General features: G+C 42.2%; 1 protein-coding gene across 1 annotated transcript in view; it reads left to right on the top strand.

Annotated features, from left to right (window-relative positions):
* LOC141228647 (RNA exonuclease 1 homolog) overlaps positions 1-18,722 on the top strand; it is a 195,430-nt gene that overhangs the window by 154,230 nt on the left and 22,478 nt on the right. Inside the window, exons 14-15 of the mRNA XM_073667344.1 lie at positions 13,808-13,946; positions 16,069-16,189. Coding sequence (XP_073523445.1) covers positions 13,808-13,946; positions 16,069-16,189 — 260 coding nt within the window. The remainder of the gene's footprint in view (positions 1-13,807; positions 13,947-16,068; positions 16,190-18,722) is intronic.

Genomic DNA, 18,722 nt, shown 5'->3' with positions numbered 1-18,722 from the left:
GACCCCATTTTGGAAACTAGACCCCCCAAGGCACCTATCTAGATGCATTGTGAGCACTTGGAACACTCAGGTGCTTCACAAATTGATTCATAAAAATGAAAAAGTGTTTTTTTTTTCACTTTTTCATTGTTACGAATCAATTTGTGAAGCACCTGGGGGTTCCAAGTGCTCACTATGCATCTAGAAAGGTGCCTTGGGGGGTCTAGTTTCCAAAATGGGGTCACTTGTGGGGGAGCTCCAAAGTTTGGGCACACATGGGCTCTCCAAACACAACATGGCGTCCGCTAATTATTCAAGCAAATTTTACAATCAAAAAGTCAAATAGCGCTCCTTCCCTTCCGAGCCCTGCCGTGCGCCCAAACAGTATTTTTTCCCCAAATATTGGGTATCTGCGTGCCCAGGGGAAATTGCACAACAAATTTTGGGGTCCATTTTTTCTTGTTACCCCTGTGAAAATAAAAAAAATTGGGTCTAAATTAACATTTTTGTGAAAAAAGTTAAATGTTCATTTTTTTCTTCCACATTCAAAAAATTCCTGTGAAGCACCTGAAGGGTTAATAAAGTTCTTGAATGTGGTTTTGAGCACCTTGAGGGGTGCAGTTTTTAGAATGGTGTCACTTTTGGGTATTTTCTGTCATAAAGACCTCTCAAAGTGACTTCAAATGTGATGTGGTCCCTAAAAAAATGGTTTTGTAAATTTTGTTGGAAAAATGAGAAATCGCTGGTCAACTTTTAACCCTTATAGCTCCCTAACAAAAAAAAATTTTGGTTCCAAAATTGTGCTGATGTAAAGTAGACATGTGGGAAATGTTATTTATTAACTCTTTTGTGTGACATATCGCTCTGATTTCAGGGCTTAAAAATTCAAATTTTGAAAATTGCAAAATTTTCAAAATTTTCGCCAAATTTCCGTTTTTTTCACAAATAAACGCAAGTGATATCGAAGAAATTTTTCCACAATCATGAAGTACAATATGTCACGAAAAAACAATCTCAGAATCAGGGGGATCCGTTGAAGCGTTCGAGAGTAATTACCTCATAAAGTGACAGTGGTCAGAATTGTAAAAATTGGCCCGGTCATTAACGTGCAAACCACCCGCGGGGCTTAAGGGGTTAAGGACCATCATCAACCTCAGGAGTCTGAACCAGTTAATAGGAAACCAGACTTTCAAGATGGAGTCAGTGAGCTCGCCAGTGAAGCTCTTGCACCACAATTGCTTTATGGCAGTAATAGACCTGAAGGACGCATATTATCACGTCCCAATTCATCCAGACTACCAGAAGTATCTGAGAGTAGCCCTGATCATTCAGAAAGAGCTGAGGCATTTTCAGTTTGCTGCCCTTCCCTTCGGCCTCTCCATAGCCCCGAGAATATTCACAAAACTAATAGCGGAAGTTCACAAAACTAATAGCGGAAGTAACAGCCTTTCTACGAATCCAGAATGTAGTGATCGTGCCCTATTTAGATGACTTCTTAATAGTAGGGAAATCAGAAGTCTACTGCTTCAGTCAACTTATAGAAGTCACGGTGGTGTTGCATCAGCTAGGGTGGTTGGTAAATTTCCAAAAGTCAAAACTAACCCACTCAAGGACTCAGATCTTCCTAGGTTTAATCCTGGACTCTCATCTCCAAGCATGCTTCCTCCCAGAAGACAAGGTCCGCAAATTGATCATTTTAGTCTTGAAAGCCATGCAATCTCCTGTTATGTCCCTAAGAGAGGCAATGTCCCTCCTGGGCTCTATGACTGCCTGTCTCCCAGCAGTCAAATGGGCTCAGGGGCATATGAGACTTCTTCAGTGGGAGGTCCTGTCAGCTCAGAGGTCCTTCAACGGGCATTTAGAAAGCAAGTTCTCTCTCTCTCCCCAGAAGCTGTGGATTCCCTTTCATGGTGGACAGACAGGGGAAATCTGACCTCAGGCGTACAGTGGTCCAGACCAGTAGATCGGGTGATTACGACCGATGCGAGCAATTCCGGGTGGGGGGGGTCATCTGGCATAGCTCTCAATACAGGGTCACTGGACATACCACGAGATGGGGGCATCCTCAAACATAAAAGAGCTTTTGGCAGTAGAGAGATCCCTGATGGGCTTCCTTCCTCACTTTCAGGGTCACCACTTCCAGGTCAGGTCCGACAACCGGACATCCGTAGCCTATGTGAATCGCCATGGGGGAACAAGATCACGCTCTCTGATGGCTGTGGCAGACAGAATCCTTCATCTGGCATAACGACACCTCCCATCCCTCAGTGCCCTTCACATAAAGGGGGTGGACAAGGGGAATGGAGCTTAAACCCGGGGGTCTTCCAACAGATTGTCCAGTTATGGTGACAGCCAGACATAGACCTGTTCAACACAAGAGCAAACAGGAAGGTAGACAGATTCTGTTCCTTAAATCCAGCAGAAAATCCCCATGCCGTGGATGACCTCCAGATCCCTTGGAAGTTCAGGAAGGCCTATGCCTTTCCCCCATTAGTAATGATTCCAGCAGTGGTGAGGAAGATTCGGGAGGAAGGCGCAAGGGTAATTCTTATAGCCCCTTTTTGGCCCAAGATGCCTTGGTTCTCCCTGCTTCGACTAATGTCTGTTTCAGATCCCTGGGTTCTACCAGAGAGGGCGGACCTTCTCATTCAGGGCCAGTATTCCACGCCCAAGCCAGAGGTTTCCATCTTGCGGCGTGGAATTTGAGAGGTCACTACTGAGTAACCAGGGGTTTTCACCAGGGTTAGTCTCTACCTTGCTGGGTAGTAGGAAACCAATAACGACTAAGATTTATAACAGAGTCTGGGTAAATTCCTAGAATTTATAGATGCCACATTATCAGGCAAGCCTCCAATCAGGGGAATCCTGGAGTTTCTGCAAAAGGGGCATGACCTAGGTCTAGCCGCGGGGACTCTTAAAGTTCAGGTGTCGGCATTGGGGGCGCTCTATAATTGTAACTTGGCTGGGAACAGGTGGGTCTCGAGGTTTATCAAGTCCTGTGCCAGAGCCAGACCGGTTCGGTCCCTAAGAGTTCCTTCCTGGGACCTGAATTTGGTCTTGAACGCACTTACCAGTGACCCGTTCGAACCCCTACAGGGTGTCTCTCCAAATATCGTCACCCTTGAGACCATCCTCTTAGTGGCCTGAACGTCTGCTCGTAGGGTGCGTGACCTGCAGGCCCTTTCGGTTAATCCTCCCTACACACAAATTTATGATGATAGGGCCACCTTGCGTCCAGATCCAGCATACCTTCCCAAAGTGGTATCTAGATTTCACTGTAACCAGGAGATTGTACTACCCTCGTTTTGCAGCAATCCTAAAAACCCAGGAGAAGTTGGATTCCATAACCTCGATGTTAGAAGATCCCTACTACAGTACATTAACATGACTAGTGTATGGAGGAAGGACCATTCCTTGTTCCTGGCCTTTCAGGGGAATAGGAAGGGTCACGGGGTGTCCAAGGGTACCATTTTTAGGTGGCTTAGGGAGGGCATTTGTTTAGCATGTACGTCCACAGGAGTTCCGGCCTCGGACAATATCAGGGCTCATTCCACCAGAGCCGTCGCAACCTCCTGGGCGGAAAGGGCAGACGTCTCAATCGATCAGATATGTAGAGCTGCTACTTGGTCTACACCATCCACCTTCTTTAAACACTATCGGTTGGATCTGTCCTCCTCTGACCTCACCTTTGGGAGAAGGGTACTTCAGGCGGTGGTCCCTCCCTAGGGTGCTCATAATTCTCCAAAATTCTCTCAAGGTGTGCTGTCATGGGTGAGGGGAAAACACCAAGGTTACTTACCGGTAGCAGGTTTTTCCTGAACCCATGACAGCACCCGTAGTTTCCCCCCCTAATTTTCTGTTTCTCACACCCTGGTGTGCACTGTTTTGGGTGGTTTTGGAGATATATACATACACATACATATACACACACACATACACACACACACACACACACACACACACACACACACACACACACACACACACACACACACACACACACACACAGTACAGACCAAAAGTTTGGACACACCTTCTCATTTAAAGATTTTTCTGTATTTTCATGACTATGAAAATTGTACATTCACACTGAAGGCATCAAAACTATGAATTAACACATGTGGAATTATATACTTAACAAAAAAGTGTGAAACAACTGAAAATATGTCTTATATTCTTGGTTCTTCAAAGTAGCCACCTTTTGCTTTGATGACTGCACACTCTTGGCATTCTCTTGATGAGCTTCAAGAGGTAGTCACCGGAAATAATTTTCACTTCACAGGTGTGCCCTGTCAGGTTTAATAAGTGGGATTTCTTGCCTTATAAATGGGGTTGGGACCATCAGTTGTGTTGTGCAGAAGTCAGGTGGATACACAGCTGATAGTCCTACTGAATAGACTTAGAATTTGTATTATGGCAAGAAAAAAGCAGCTAAGTAAAGAAAAACAAGTTGCCATCATTACTTTAAGAAATAAAGGTCAGTCAGTCTGAAAAATTGGGCAAACTTTGAAAGTGTCCCCAAGTGCAGTTGCAAAAACCATCAAGCGCTACAAAGAAACTGGCTCACATGAGGACCGCCCCAGGAAAGGAAGACCAAGAGTCACCTCTGCTTTTGAGAATAAGTTTTTCCAAGACACCAGCCTCAGAAATCGCAGGTTATCAGCAGCTCAGATTAGAGACCAGGTCAATGCCACACAGAGTTCTAGCAGCAGGCACATCTCTACAACAACTGTTAAGAGGAGACTTTGTGTAGCTGGCCTTCATGGTAAAATAGCTGCTAGAAAACCACTGCTAAGGACAGGCAACAAGCAGAAGATGCTTCTTTGGGCTAAAGAACACAAGGAATGGACATTAGACCAGTGGAAATCTGTGCTTTGGTCTGATGAGTCCAAATTTGAGATCTTTAGTTCCAACCACCATGTCTTTGTGCGACGCAGAAAAGGTGAACTGATGGACTCTACATGCCTGGTTCCCACCGTGCAGCATGGAGGAGGAGGTGTGATGGTGTGGGGGTGCTTTACTGGTGACACTGTTGGGGATTTATTCAAAATTGAAGGCATACTGAACCAGCATGGCTACCACAGCATCTTGCAGCGCATGCTATTCCATCCGGTTTGCGTTTAGGTGGACCATCATTTATTTTTCAACAGGACAATGACCCCAAACACACCTACAGGCTGTGTAAGGGCTTTTAGACTAAGAAGGAGAGTGATGGGGTGCTACGCCAGATGACCTGGCATCCAGTCACCAGGCCTGAACCCAATCGAGATGGTTTGGGGTGAGCTGGACCGCAAAGTGAAGGCAAAAAGGCCAACAAGTGCTAAGCATCTCTGGGAACTCCTTCAAGATTGTTGGAAGACCATTTCCGATGACTACCACTTGAAGCTCATCAAGAGAATGCCAAGAGTGTGCAAAGCAGTAATCAAAGCAAAAGGTGGCTACTTTGAAGAACCTAGAATATGAGACATATTTTCAGTTGTTTCACACTTTTTTGTTAAGTATATAATTCCACATGTGTTAATTCATAGTTTTGATGCCTTCAGTGTAAAAGTACAATTTTCATAGTCATGAAAATACAGAAAAATCTTTAAATGAGAAGGTGTATCCAAACTTTTGGATTGTAACGTGGGTGTATGTATGTGTGTGTGTGTGTGTGTGTGTATGTATATATATATATATATATATATATATATATATATATATATATATATATATATATATATATATATATATGTGTGTGTATATATATATATAATGTGTGTGTGTATATATATATATAATGTGTGTGTATATATATGTGTATATATATAATGTGTGTGTGTGTATATGTATATATATAATATATATATATATATATATATATATATATATATATATATATATATATATATATATATTATAATATAATGTTGGTGTGAATCTAATGTTACTTCTAGCTTTCTTCTGGTCCTTCTCTCCAGTCTGGTCTTAAATCTGGATTGGCTCTCGGTTGCCTCAAAGGCCCACTCTTTCCCGGAGGAAACTGGCTTAGAAGCATCCAGTCGAGACTTTTCTTAGAGACCTAGAGCATTTAGTGTCGCCATATCTGCAACCTGAATCTGTGGGATATCAGTCTAATTTTGGTTGCCCTTCAGTACCTTCCATTCAAGCAAATCAGATACATCTCTCTGCTTCAGCTTTCCTGTAAGGTTGCATTGCTGATAGAAGTGATTGCTATCAGGCGAGTCTCTAAACTAGCTGATCATTCATCACTCTGTTCCTTGTCCTTCACTTAGACAAGGTGGTCTTGTGCCCAGTACCCTCTTTTCTCCTAATGTAGTCCCTGCCTTTAACCTTAAAGAAACACTCCAGATAAAATAATTTTCATTGCTTAAATCAGTAGAAGTGCAGTAATATTTTCACCAATTGCAGTCTTTTCGAGTTTCCAGCGCTGCTCTGGTTCTTTTGTAAAAATCCAGGAAAGAGGGGATCAGAAGATCTTCTTTGGATAATCACTTTGATAACATGTTGGCCCTTTTCAATGTCATGTAACTGCTAATCCTACTTGTCGGATAAAATAGGGCTGTGTGAGTCGGAAGTCACTTTTTACATTATAAGCTTTTGAAGCCTCATTCTGAGGCTTCAATGACTTGCATTGTTAAAGTTGACTTCCAGCTTGCACAAACCCCAGTGTCAGCTGGCAAGTTGGAGGAGCTGTCACGTGACCCAGAAGAACTGAAGCAGCTTTGGAAACTGGGAAAGATGGCTATTGATGAGTATATTACTGAACTTACACTGCCCAAGCCTGTGTATGTAATTGAAAATTTGCTGGTAGTGCTTCTCTTAATGAGGATACTTTCCTTCCTTTATTTTGCCCTCTCTGAGGGGGGTCCTTGCACAAGCTGTACATGGTCAGAGCTATGCGGTGCTACCTGTCTGTCACTGCTCCTTTCACATGCGCAAATGCCTTGTTTGTCACCCCGGAAAGCCTTCATAGGGCAGTTTACCTTGAAGGCTACCATTGCTCTCTGGATTCGATTTGCCATTCTGGAAGCATATTGGCCTAAAGTCATAGTGCCCACATTCAGGGTCACTGCTGACTCCACTCAGGCAATGGGAACATGCTCAGCTTTATGCCATCAGATGTCCTGTTCTACAACTATGTAAGGCCGCTATCTTGTAATCAGTCCATAACATTTTCAAAATTTTAGAGTTCATACCTTTTGCCACCACTAGGAGGTAGACCTTATCCTTGATAGGGACATAAACACACAAGAGGTTAAAAAGCCTCTCTCAACCACCCACCAGTGATTTTCCAAGTACCATACCAGGATGGATGCAACTCTAATTTTATTGAAATTCCTTTTACATATGTTTACCTCACATAGCAGAAAGGAAATTCAAGGGAGGGAATGTAAGGGGTGCTGTCTTGATGGACTCTTTGAAACAATTACAAGTAGGATTAATTCCCCCTTTCCAGGATGTCCCTCCTGACAGCACCACCCGGAGCATACCAGAGAAACCATTCATGGTGGGATAACTGCCTGATGGACCTTCCTTCCAAAGGTCATCTCTTGGCATAACATAACGTCCAATTTATAATGTCTGCGGGAGGTGTTAAGGCTTGACCACGTCACTGCCCTGCAGATCTGGTGTACTGAGACCCCAACCTGTTCCGCCCATGACATAGATTGCTCTGGTTGCATGCGCCCCGATGTCCGAAGGAATTCTTCCTTCTGAAGAATAAGCTAAACTGATCGCAGACTTAACCCACCTTGCTAGGGTAGATCTTGAAGCTCTTCCCTTTATTCTTTCCCCAAAACTGGTTGACTAGATTAGTCTATTTGCCAACCTTTTGTGGCCTCTTAGTACTGAAGAACCTGCCATTCTTCTAATGAGTGAAATGTGAGTTCCTGTCTATCCTTGTGGTTTTGACAGAAGGAAGGTAAGATGGTCTTTTGGCTCATATGAAAGGTTGTTACCACTTTAGGTAAAAATGCTGGATGTAACCTTAGTAGGAAGCATTCTTCAAGAACCTTTTAGATAGGGATCTTTGATAGAATCTCTCCCTCTGTCTTGCTGAAATAATAGCAACTAGAACGGCTGTTTTCAAGGAAAGTGACTTTAAATCATTTTTTTTTCTAGAGGCTCATATGGTGGTTTACATAGAGCATTTAGGACCAGATTTAAGTGCCATGGGAAACTCCGCTTTTGATTGTGGGCCTAAATGTGCCTGTGGCTTTAACAAATCTTTCAATCCAGGTATGACTTGCTAGAGGATAATCCAGGAAGGCACCGAAGGCTGAACTCTGCACTTTTAGTGTTGGATCTTAGCCCTTTGTTGAACCACGACTGGAGGAAGTCAAGGATCTTCGGGATATCTACACACAAATGTCTGACATTGATTCCCCATATTGTGAACAAAGCTTCTTCCTGATTTTTGTGTATATTGCCAATGTCACAAGCTTTCCACTTTTTTGGATCGTGGATATTACTGGGTCCGAAAGCCCTCGATCTCAAGATTTACCTCTCAGGATCCAAGCTGATAGCCGCAGGAACTCCACATTGTGATGGTATACTGGCCCTTGGAAAAGATCATTTCTCAATGGAAAGAGGATGGGATTTTCCAGAGCAATTTGTTTCAGCAGGGTAAACCAGCTTCTCTTGGGCCAAAACAGTACTACCAAAATTACTCTGGTTTGGTCCTCCCGAATCTTCCTCAACTGCTGTAATTAAGGGAAACAGTGGAAGTGTACACCAAGTTCATGTTCCATACCTGGGGCAAGGCATATATTCTTTCTGGGCTGTCTCCTGGACTTAAGGAAAAATATTCCTGTAACTTTTGCATTCTCTTTTCTTTTTTTTTGTAGATAAATACTTGAGTTCCCCCAATGATGGGTTAACTGATGAAACACTTCCCAGTTTAGTGCCCACTCTGATGTCTGTACATTCTCTCTGCTGATTGTCTGCAACCTGATTCTGAGACCCCTTCAGATGTACTGCTGAGATTAAAAGTACCATTTTTTTCAGCCCAAAGATGTCTGCAGCTAAGGTTTGGAGATGGTGATGCCTCAGTCCCCCTTGATGACTGAGGAAGGACACTGTTGCGACGTTGTCTCATAGAACCCTGACATGATTTTTTTTTTGTTTTTTTTTTTGCTAACCTGACATCTCTATAATGTGTTCCAGAAGGCTTGGAGCTCTGTGATTTGAAGATCTGACTCTGGCCAGGTGCCCTGAAGGTACATGAACTCCCCCTCCCCCCCCTATCGGCTGCAGCTCGCATCTGTAGTAACACACAAATGGGGATAGAATCTACGTATTCCCTCTTGGAGAATTTTGGACCTAGATACTTTTTTACGCTTATTGATAATTTTACTTTCTTGTACAACCTGTCCGTTCATTTGTCTCGAGACGTTTGCATCTTCTGTTGGAATTATCTTGAGTGGAACTGACTCCACTGAACGCACAGTATACAAGCGGTCATCAGGCCCAGGATTGTGATGCCATCTCTAATGGAAACTTGTGCTCTTCTCTGGAAGGTGCAGACTTTGGCTCGGAGTTCCTCCTGCTCCTTTCTGAATGGGGCATTGGGCAGTGCCCCATTCTTAGCTGCAAACCTGACCAACTCGCTGAGGCTTCCTCTATAAAGCCCATTAACATTTTTAGATGAGGTTAAAGATTCCAGAATATCATCTCTGGAAGTCTTCCTTAGTGGTTCTCTAATTTGTCTATCCAGAAGTTCATGGATCTTGCCACAGAGATGGCAGCAGAGATATTGGCTCTAATTATTGCTGCAGAAGTTTCCCAGGTTCTTTTGAGTAGCCCGTCTGATTTCCTTGCAATAGGATCTCTGACTTGATGAATCCTCAAATGGAATGTCTTTTTTTGCTACTCTGGCTATGGGAATATCAATTTTGGGGATCTCTTCCCATAATGGTACCTCTTCTGGTTCAAATGGAAGGCTAACCTTAAAATTTCTAGGTATAACTAGCCTCTTTTATAAGTCTTCCCATTCCTCTAGGATCCTTTTTATGTTTATTGACCGTAAATACTCTATTCCTCTGGGACCTTAGACCCCCAAACATTTCATCCTGAATTAAGGGTGATTGATTGGTCTCCTCAATTTTCATCGTATTTGACTGCCTACAGAAGTGTTTTTTTCTCTTCTGTTAATGCTGGGGTAACGCTTTCACACTGCTCGGAGTCGGAGTGATAAGATAACGCCTACTCCTCTGAACTTGACCCTATATCCCATCTAGGTCCTTTCTGATGAGGAATAGACTGGGAGGAATGAGGAGAAACCAGGCCGGTTAGTGTTCTGGATCTTTTCTCTAATCATAGCCCTTATGTCTGTCATAAAGGAAGAATGTTCTTCCTTAACTTCTTTAGCAATGCATTCCGAAAAGCACTGCTTCCTATATGCCTTTGGTAGCTTCATGTTACATGTGGCACATTTTCTTCCTCTCTTGTTAGTAATTGTAGGCCTCACGTGTCGCTTCCCTCAAAACCAGAAATGAGTCCCTACACGTCGGCATCATAAATGCTGAATCTTCTCCCGTGCGTTCAGGGGATGGCCATATGGAAGTCAAGAGCCACCCTGAGGGGAAAGCGGCTAACCCAGGAGCTCTGTCACACAGGGTGTGGGAAAGACTTAGTGCAACACAGAGGGAAGAGGGAAAGGGAGCCCAGACACTAAGGAAAGGGGGAGTGGAGACCTCCTTGTCTGGTCTAGTGTCACCCTGTCTCAACTACCATCCCTTTATTGGCCCTTCACCGATCGCTGCATGCGTGCCTCGCCCTGACTTTCCCTGGCTAAGGCTAGGGAAGGGAGGCGATGAGCACTAGTCGATCTCAACTAAACGCTATAGACAACAAGTGTAGACAAACAGGGGGGGGACCTCCCCACGAAATGATGGAAAATATAATTTATGAAATGCTGGAATACCGCGGGTGCATTGTTCAAACCAAAAGACCTAACCAGACTCTCAATGTCCTTCCGGGGTATTGAACGCTGTTTTCCATTTGTCCCCTTCTCTGATTCTAACCAGATTGTAGGCTCCCCTTAAATCCAACTTGGAGAATACCTTATCTTCCACAACCTGGCTGAACAAATCAGGAATCCGAGGAAGGGGGTATGGATCACGGATAGTAATTTGATTTAATTCCTGGAAATTTAAACAGGGACATAGACAGCTATATTTTTTTTCTTCACAAAGAACCCTGCCGCCACGGGCGAAGATGAAGGTCTGATATGTCCCTTCTCCAGACTTTCTGCATTGAAATCTCATGGCTTGTCTCTCAGGGCCAGAAAGATTATACAGTCTGGACTTCGGTAGTTTAGCTACGGGGGTCAGGTTAATAGGACAGTCATAAGCATGATGAGGAGGCAAATCCTGACACCCCCTCTCAGAAAAACATCCTCAAAACAAGACAAAAAAGCAGGCAGTATCTCTGCAGAGACAGCAGCAAGGGAAATCTCTAAACAGTTCTCATGACCGTAATATCCCCATTCAATAATCTCCCCGGTTTGCCAATCCACCAACTGATTATGTTTAACAAGCCAAGGGATACCCAAGACAATCGGTGTGGAAAGATCGTTCACAACATAGCAAGGGATTATTTCACAATGAACTGACCCCACCTTCAGTTTTACATTACAAGAATTTACAATCTGAGTAAATTCTTTCTGTGCAAGTGGCGCCGAGTCAATGGCAAAGATGGAAATGGGTTCAGCTAAAGTACAGCAAGCAAGACCACAAACTCAGAATCAACCATGCTGACTCAGGCTCCACTGTCAACAAACAGACATTTTCTCGGTTTTGCTCTCTAGCACCACCTCTGCTGTCAGGACAAAGCAGGAACTGCAGTTTGGCCACAATTGCACCCCTTGTTTATCCAACTCCAGACTACCAAGAGTTAATCAAGTCTCCTTTTGTTTAGAAAGGTCCCAACAAAATGCCCCTTTTTCCCACAAAAAAACATACGTCTTTTTCTTGCGAATCTCTGGGGAGATGTATGATGTAGACACACCCCCTAACTGCATGGGTTCCTCCACCTCCCCCAGTATTGGCACAACCCCAACAAGAAGGCCCCATCTGCTCTCACCCATCTATATAAAACTTTTGGCACTTGCACTTTATATTTTGAACACTAGGTTGTTGGGACTAAAGTTTCTTGCAGCAGCACTTTTTGTTAGGGAATAGGTGCAATAAAAATGGATATTTTGTCAGTGTTTAATTATCATTAATATCAATTGCATTCATGAGGAGATTTACCCGTATGATATAGATGTGTGAAGGATAGTCGAGTAATTGGAAGTACCTGTATTTTTAATTTTATTTTTAATTGAATTGAAATAAAAATTTGTCTTTTTAATATAATCTTGTGGATATCTTCCTTTAAAACTAGACTTAATTAGTGCTAGTTTTCTTGTTGTTAAAGTAATGTTAACTGGAAGTTATGATGTGTAATTGACCCTTTGATATACATCTTGTGTGTTCCTGTCCCTATCAATGATAAGCACTACCACCTGATAGTGCTGTCAGGAGGGACTTACTGGAAAGAGGGTTTTTGATGGTCTCCATAAAATATTTTCCATGGCCTTCATAGGGGGACACAGCACCTTCTATTCTTTTGATCCGTTGGCTCTGTATGGATTTTTATTCTTGGTGGTTATTTCCTTTTTAATCCTAATGCTTCTCCAACTGCTTTTTCACGAAGTAGCTTGATGCCGGTAGACTAGATAAAGCGTGTGTGTGTGTGTGTGTGTGTGTGTGTGTGTGTGTGTGTTTTAATACTTGGAGTCATATAGAGGATATGTAGAAACATTCCAGAGTTATCCTATAAGGTGACACAGTAGACTACAAACATTTTTGTCTTGTTCAAGAAGGTGAAATCAGGCTTTAATGGGGAGGGTTTAACGAAGTTGCAGCTGGGACTCCACTAAACTCTAGAACAGGGATCTCGTGCCCATTTCTCCTTACCACACGATTGAATGGACAACACATTACCTTTGCTGTTCCATTAGGTGTCTATGATGACAACTGAGGTACGTAGATTACCCTGCTCTCTGTTTCTAATGAGTGGAGCGCCAGTGATCTTCCATATCCATGCTGCTCTATTCAATTACAACCGCAGTGTGGCTGTACAGAGGATCAGGAGCCTCAGGCTGTGTGCCCACGATGCGTTTTTGGTGCCTATTTGCAGTGCGTAAACGCTCCAGAAACGCATTGCATACCTTATCCCATGACTTCCTATGACATTCTGCAAGTTCTGTGCACATGGTCCGTATTTTTTCTGCGCAGATTTTACTCGCAGAAAAAATACGGACATGACCAATTCTTGTATGTTTCTGCATGCGTATTTGCCTATACAATGCATTGGAAAAACGCATGGCAAATACGCGTCAAATACACGTCAAAAACGCATGTAAAAACCGCATGCGTTTTTCTGCCAAGGAGATGCAGAAATGCTCAGGAAAATTTCTGCACCGTGGGCACTAAACCTCATTCTAGTAATTGATATGACCCTAAGATCAGTCACTTATCAGTTCTGTGGACAAGTGATAATGTCTTCTGTGTGCAGAATTTGATTGAAAACTGGGTTGCTGTTATTTTAAAAATGCGACATGTTTCTCATGGTATGTATATAGGAAAGTACTGATTCTGGGCAACTACTTGTGATCACAATTGGTTATTTATCTATGGAGAACTGAATCTAAGCCCTGTGAAACAATCCTTTCTTTGTCCTCTTGTATTTACAATGTTTACTTCATGATCAGCCTAATTCCTAAACTGTACAAGGTCTTGAGAACTTACATGTACTACTTCTTCAACCATATACATAGGTTTTCTGGAGTAACAGAAGAAAATCTAATGAACATAACCACATCCATTCGAGATGTACAGGCCATTATGCTGAACCTATTCAGTGCAGATACTATTCTTGTAGGACATGGCTTAGAAAATGACTTGGTAGCGCTTAAGGTAAGAGATACACTTGTTTACATGGGTCCCGGGTGAATATTTGGTGACAATATATTATTTTTTTGTAAATTTAGCTTATGTCCATATTCTGTTTTAAAAAAAACATTCTACCAAAAATTAATGAAAGTGTATATTAGTTGTGACCCTAGTGGGTTTTATTAGGATTACATTTGCAAAACAGTAGATAACAACATGTTTGCTTGACTATATATATATATATATATATATATATATATATATATATATATATATATATATATATATATATATATATATATATATATATATATATATATATATATATTACAGTACAGACCAAAAGTTTGGACACACCTTCTCATTTAAAGATTTTTCTGTATTTTCATTACTTTGAAAATTGTACATTCACACTGAAGGCATCAAAACTATGAATTAACACATGTGGAATTATATACTTAACAAAAAAGTGTGAAACTACTGAAAATATGTCTTATATTCTAGGTTCTTCACAGTAGCCACCTTTTACTTTGATGACTGCTTTGCACACTCTTGGTATTCTCTTGATGAGTTTCAAGAGGTAGTCACCGGAAATGGTTTTCACTTCACAGGTGTGCCCTGTCAGGTTTAATAAGTGGGATTTCTAGCCTTATAAATGGGGTTGGGACCATCAGTTGTGTTGTGCAAAAGTCATGTGGATACACAGCTGATAATCCTACTGAATAGACTGTTAGAGTTTGTATTATGGCAAGAAAAAAGCAGCTAAGTAAAGAAAAACGAGTGGCCATCATTACTTTAAGAAATGAAGGTCAGTCAGTGCGAAAAATTGGGCAAACTTTGAAAGTGTCCCCAAGTGCAGTTGCAAAAACCCTCAAGCACTACAAAGAAACTGGCTCACATGAGGACCGCCCCAGGAAAGGAAGACCAAGAGTTACCTCTGCTTCTGAGGATACGTTTATCCGAGTCTCCAGCCTCAGAAATCGCAGGTTAACAGCAGCTCAGATTAGAGACCAGGTCAATGCCACACAGAGTTCTAGCAGCATACACCTCTCTACAACAACTGTTAAGAGGAGACTTTGTGCAGCAGGCCTTCATGGTAAAATAGCTGCTAGGAAACCACTGCTAAGGACAGACAACAAGCAGAAGAGACTTGTTTGGGCTAAAGAACACAAGGAATGGACATTAGACCAGTGGAAATCTGTGCTTTGGTCTGATGAGTCCAAATTTGTGATCTTTGGTTCCAACCACCATGTTTTTGTGCGATGCAGAAAAGGTGAACGGATGGACTCTACATGCCTGGTTCCCACCGTGAAGCATGGAGGAGGAGGTGTGATGGTGTGGGGGTGCTTTGCTGGTGACACTGTTGGGGATTTATTCAAAATTGAAGGCATACTGAACCAGCATGGCTACCACGGCATCTTGCAGCGGCATGCTATTCCATCCGGTTTGCGTTTAGGTGGACCATGATTTATTTTTCAACAGGACAATGACCCCAAACACACCTCCAGGCTGTGTAAGGGCTATTTGACCAAGAAGGAGAGTGATGGGGTGCTACGCCAGATGACCTGGCCTCCACAGTCACCAGACCTGAACCCAATCGAGATGGTTTGGGGTGAGCTGGACCGCAGAGTGAAGGCAAAAGGGCCAACAAGTGCTAAGCATCTCTGGGAACTCCTTCAAGATTGTTGGAAGACCATTTCCGGTGACTACCTCTTGAAGCTCATCAAGAGAATGCCAAGAGTGTGCAAAGCAGTCATCAAAGCTAAAGGTGGCTACTTTGAAGAACCTAGAATATGAGACATATTTTCAGTTGTTTCACACTTTTTTGTTAAGTATATTATTCCACATGTGTTAACTCATAGTTTTGATGCCTTCAGTGTGAATGTACAATTTTCATAGTTATGAAAATACAGAAAAATCATAAAATGAGAAGGTGTGTCCAAACTTTTGGTCTGTACTGTGTATGTGTGTGTATATGTATATATATGTATATATGTGTGTGTATATATATATATATATATATATATATATATATATATATATATATATATATATATATATATATATATATATATATATACCTATCAAATATTTTCACACAATAGTTAATAGCTTTAATTCCATTTTGCATGATTTTGTTTTACAGCTTATTCATGATACTGTGGTTGATACATCAATAGTATTTCCTCATAGATTAGGCTTACCATATAAAAGGGCTTTAAGAAGTTTAATTGCAGACTACCTGCGCCGTATCATCCAAGATGAAGGTAAGATCATTGCCTAAGATGCTGTGAAACCTACAATTTTGTGTAAAGAAGAAATTTGTTTTGAGTGAAATATTAGAAAACCTTTTGATTGGAGGACTAACCAGGAAATATTGCGAGGACTGGAAGAAGTGGGAGATTAGGACACAAATATATGGACAGCAGGTTGTGGATCACCTTGTATGCCATTGCCACTATGTTGAAATTCTTTAAGCAATAGCTAGTGAATTGACTGGTACACTGAAAAGGCGATAGACAAATGAGATGTGATAAGAGCATGAAACAAACTTTCAATTTAGTCATGGTTGAAAAATGTAATTTTTTTTGGGAGCTTTTAAGAACTTTGCTGTGGTTTGAAGGGCAGGGAAGAATTGAACTTTTATCCTGAGACAGAAAACTTGCGAGACTGGTATTTGAGTGGTTCTATTATTTAAGATGGAAATTGACACATTATAGAGCAATTCTTTCCCTGCTCATGTTAGGTGTAGATTTTGGTCTTAGGAATAGCCAAAGATGTACCAAACTTAACACACAGATGAAAACCTTTAAAGGGGTTGTCCACTACTAGGACAACCCCTTCTTGACCTATATGTTTGGCGCCAATAAAATAAAAAAGCTTATGCTAACCTCCTGTGCCGGCACCATTCCAGCGGTGTCAGCACTCTCATTCCCGGGGCTCTTGTGCAGTTATGACACGTGAGCCTGGCGCCCAATCAGCGCTGGCGTCATGATCTCTGCCTTCGGACAAATTTAACATCAAGAGGAAGTGAGGGAGCAGCCGCAGCCCTGACTTACTCTTGATGATTGATTTGTCCAAAGGCAAGGCCAGTGACTCCAGCGCTGATTGGGTGCCCGGCTCACGTGTCTTAACAACTGCACTAGAGCCCCGGGAACTTGAGTGCCGACACTGCTGGAACGGCACCGGCATGGGAGGTGAGTACCAGCTTTATTTTATCGGGGCCAAGCGTGGGGTATGAAAAGTTGTCCACACCTTCTAAGTCTGACGGATGAACTGAAAGTCTTAAATTGGTGAGGTATAAGAATAGAAAGAGCAGCACCAAGTCTGAGATGAGGTACTAGAGAATTTGTAATATGATTGGAGAATGGAGTCTAGTGGAGGAGTACATAATGTGTGTGTTTGTAGTTTTTTAGGTCACTGGTTATTTTGATAAAGCATGTTTCCTTGAAATGGGCAAGGAAGCTATATTATAGCTCAAAATTTTTTAGCATTGGATGAGAGAAGGGAGGACCGTTCAAGGTAGACTTGATGTTCATAATACTGTGATTGGATGATAACTGAGATAGTGGGTTGAGCAATGGCGCAAACATTTCAGTGATGGTTACATGCTTAAAAGGGAAAATGCTAGTGAGTAATGAGTAGTGTAGAGCCACCCCCTTAGTGTTCGAGTTCGGTTCGTCGAACACCCGTATGTTCGCCGAACTGTTCGTCGAACACCGTTAAAACCATTGGCAGGCAAACAAAAAACATATAGAAACACACAGAAAACACTTCAAAGGTGTCCAAAAGCTGACAAACTGCTCAGAAGACACAACTAACAAATGGAAAAGTGACAAGTACAGTGGTGGCCAAAAGTATTGGCACCCCTGCAATTCTGTCAGATAATACTCAGTTTCTTCGTGAAAATGATTGTAATCACAAATTCTTTGGTATTATTATCTTCATTTAATTTGCTTGCAAGGAAAAAACACAAAAGAGAATGAAGCAAAAATCAAATCATTGATCATTTCACACAACTCCAAAAATGGGCCAGACAAAAGTATTGGCACCCTCAGCCTAATACTTGGTTGCACAACCTTTAGCCAAAATAACTGCGAACAACCGCTTCCGGTAACCATCAATGAGTTTCTTACAATGCTCTGCTGGAATTGTAGACCATTCTTCTTTGGCAAACTGCTCCAGGTCCCTGATATTTGAAGGGTGCCTTCTCAAAACTGCCATTTTGAGATCTCTCCACATGTGTTCTATGGGATTCAGGTCTGGACTCATTGCTGGCCACCTTAGAAGTCTCCAGTGCTTTCTCTCAAACCATTTTATAGTGCTTTTGGAAGTGTGTTTTGGGTCATTGTCCTGCTGGAAGACCCATGACCTCTGAGGGAGACCCAGCTTTCTCACACTGAGCCCTACATTATGCTGCAAAATTTGTTGGTAGTCTTCAGACTTCATAATGCCATGCACACGGTCAAGCAGTCCAGTGCCAGAGGCAGAAAAGCAACCCCAAAACATAAGGGAACCTCTGCCATGTTTGACTGTAGGGACCGTGTTCTTTTCTTTGAATGCCTCTTTTTTTCTCTCGTCAATTTTTCTTTTCCGTCCACATCTAGGGAGGTTAGCCACAGTGCCATGGGCTTTAAACTTCTTGATGACACTGCGCACGGAAGACACAGGAACATTCAGGTCTTTGGAGATGGACTTGTAGCCTTGAGATTGCTCATGCTTCCTCACAATTTGGTTTCTCAAGTCCTCAGACAGTTCTTTGGTCTTCTTTCTTTTCTCCATGCTCAATGTGGTACACAC

The sequence above is a fragment of the Phyllobates terribilis genome, unplaced genomic scaffold (assembly GCF_046119375.1).
Source record: "Phyllobates terribilis strain yellow unplaced genomic scaffold, ASM4611937v1 Scaffold_1__5_contigs__length_1240528914, whole genome shotgun sequence".
NCBI classification, from domain to species: domain Eukaryota; kingdom Metazoa; phylum Chordata; class Amphibia; order Anura; family Dendrobatidae; genus Phyllobates; species Phyllobates terribilis.
This window is presented reverse-complemented; position numbering and strand designations above follow the sequence as displayed.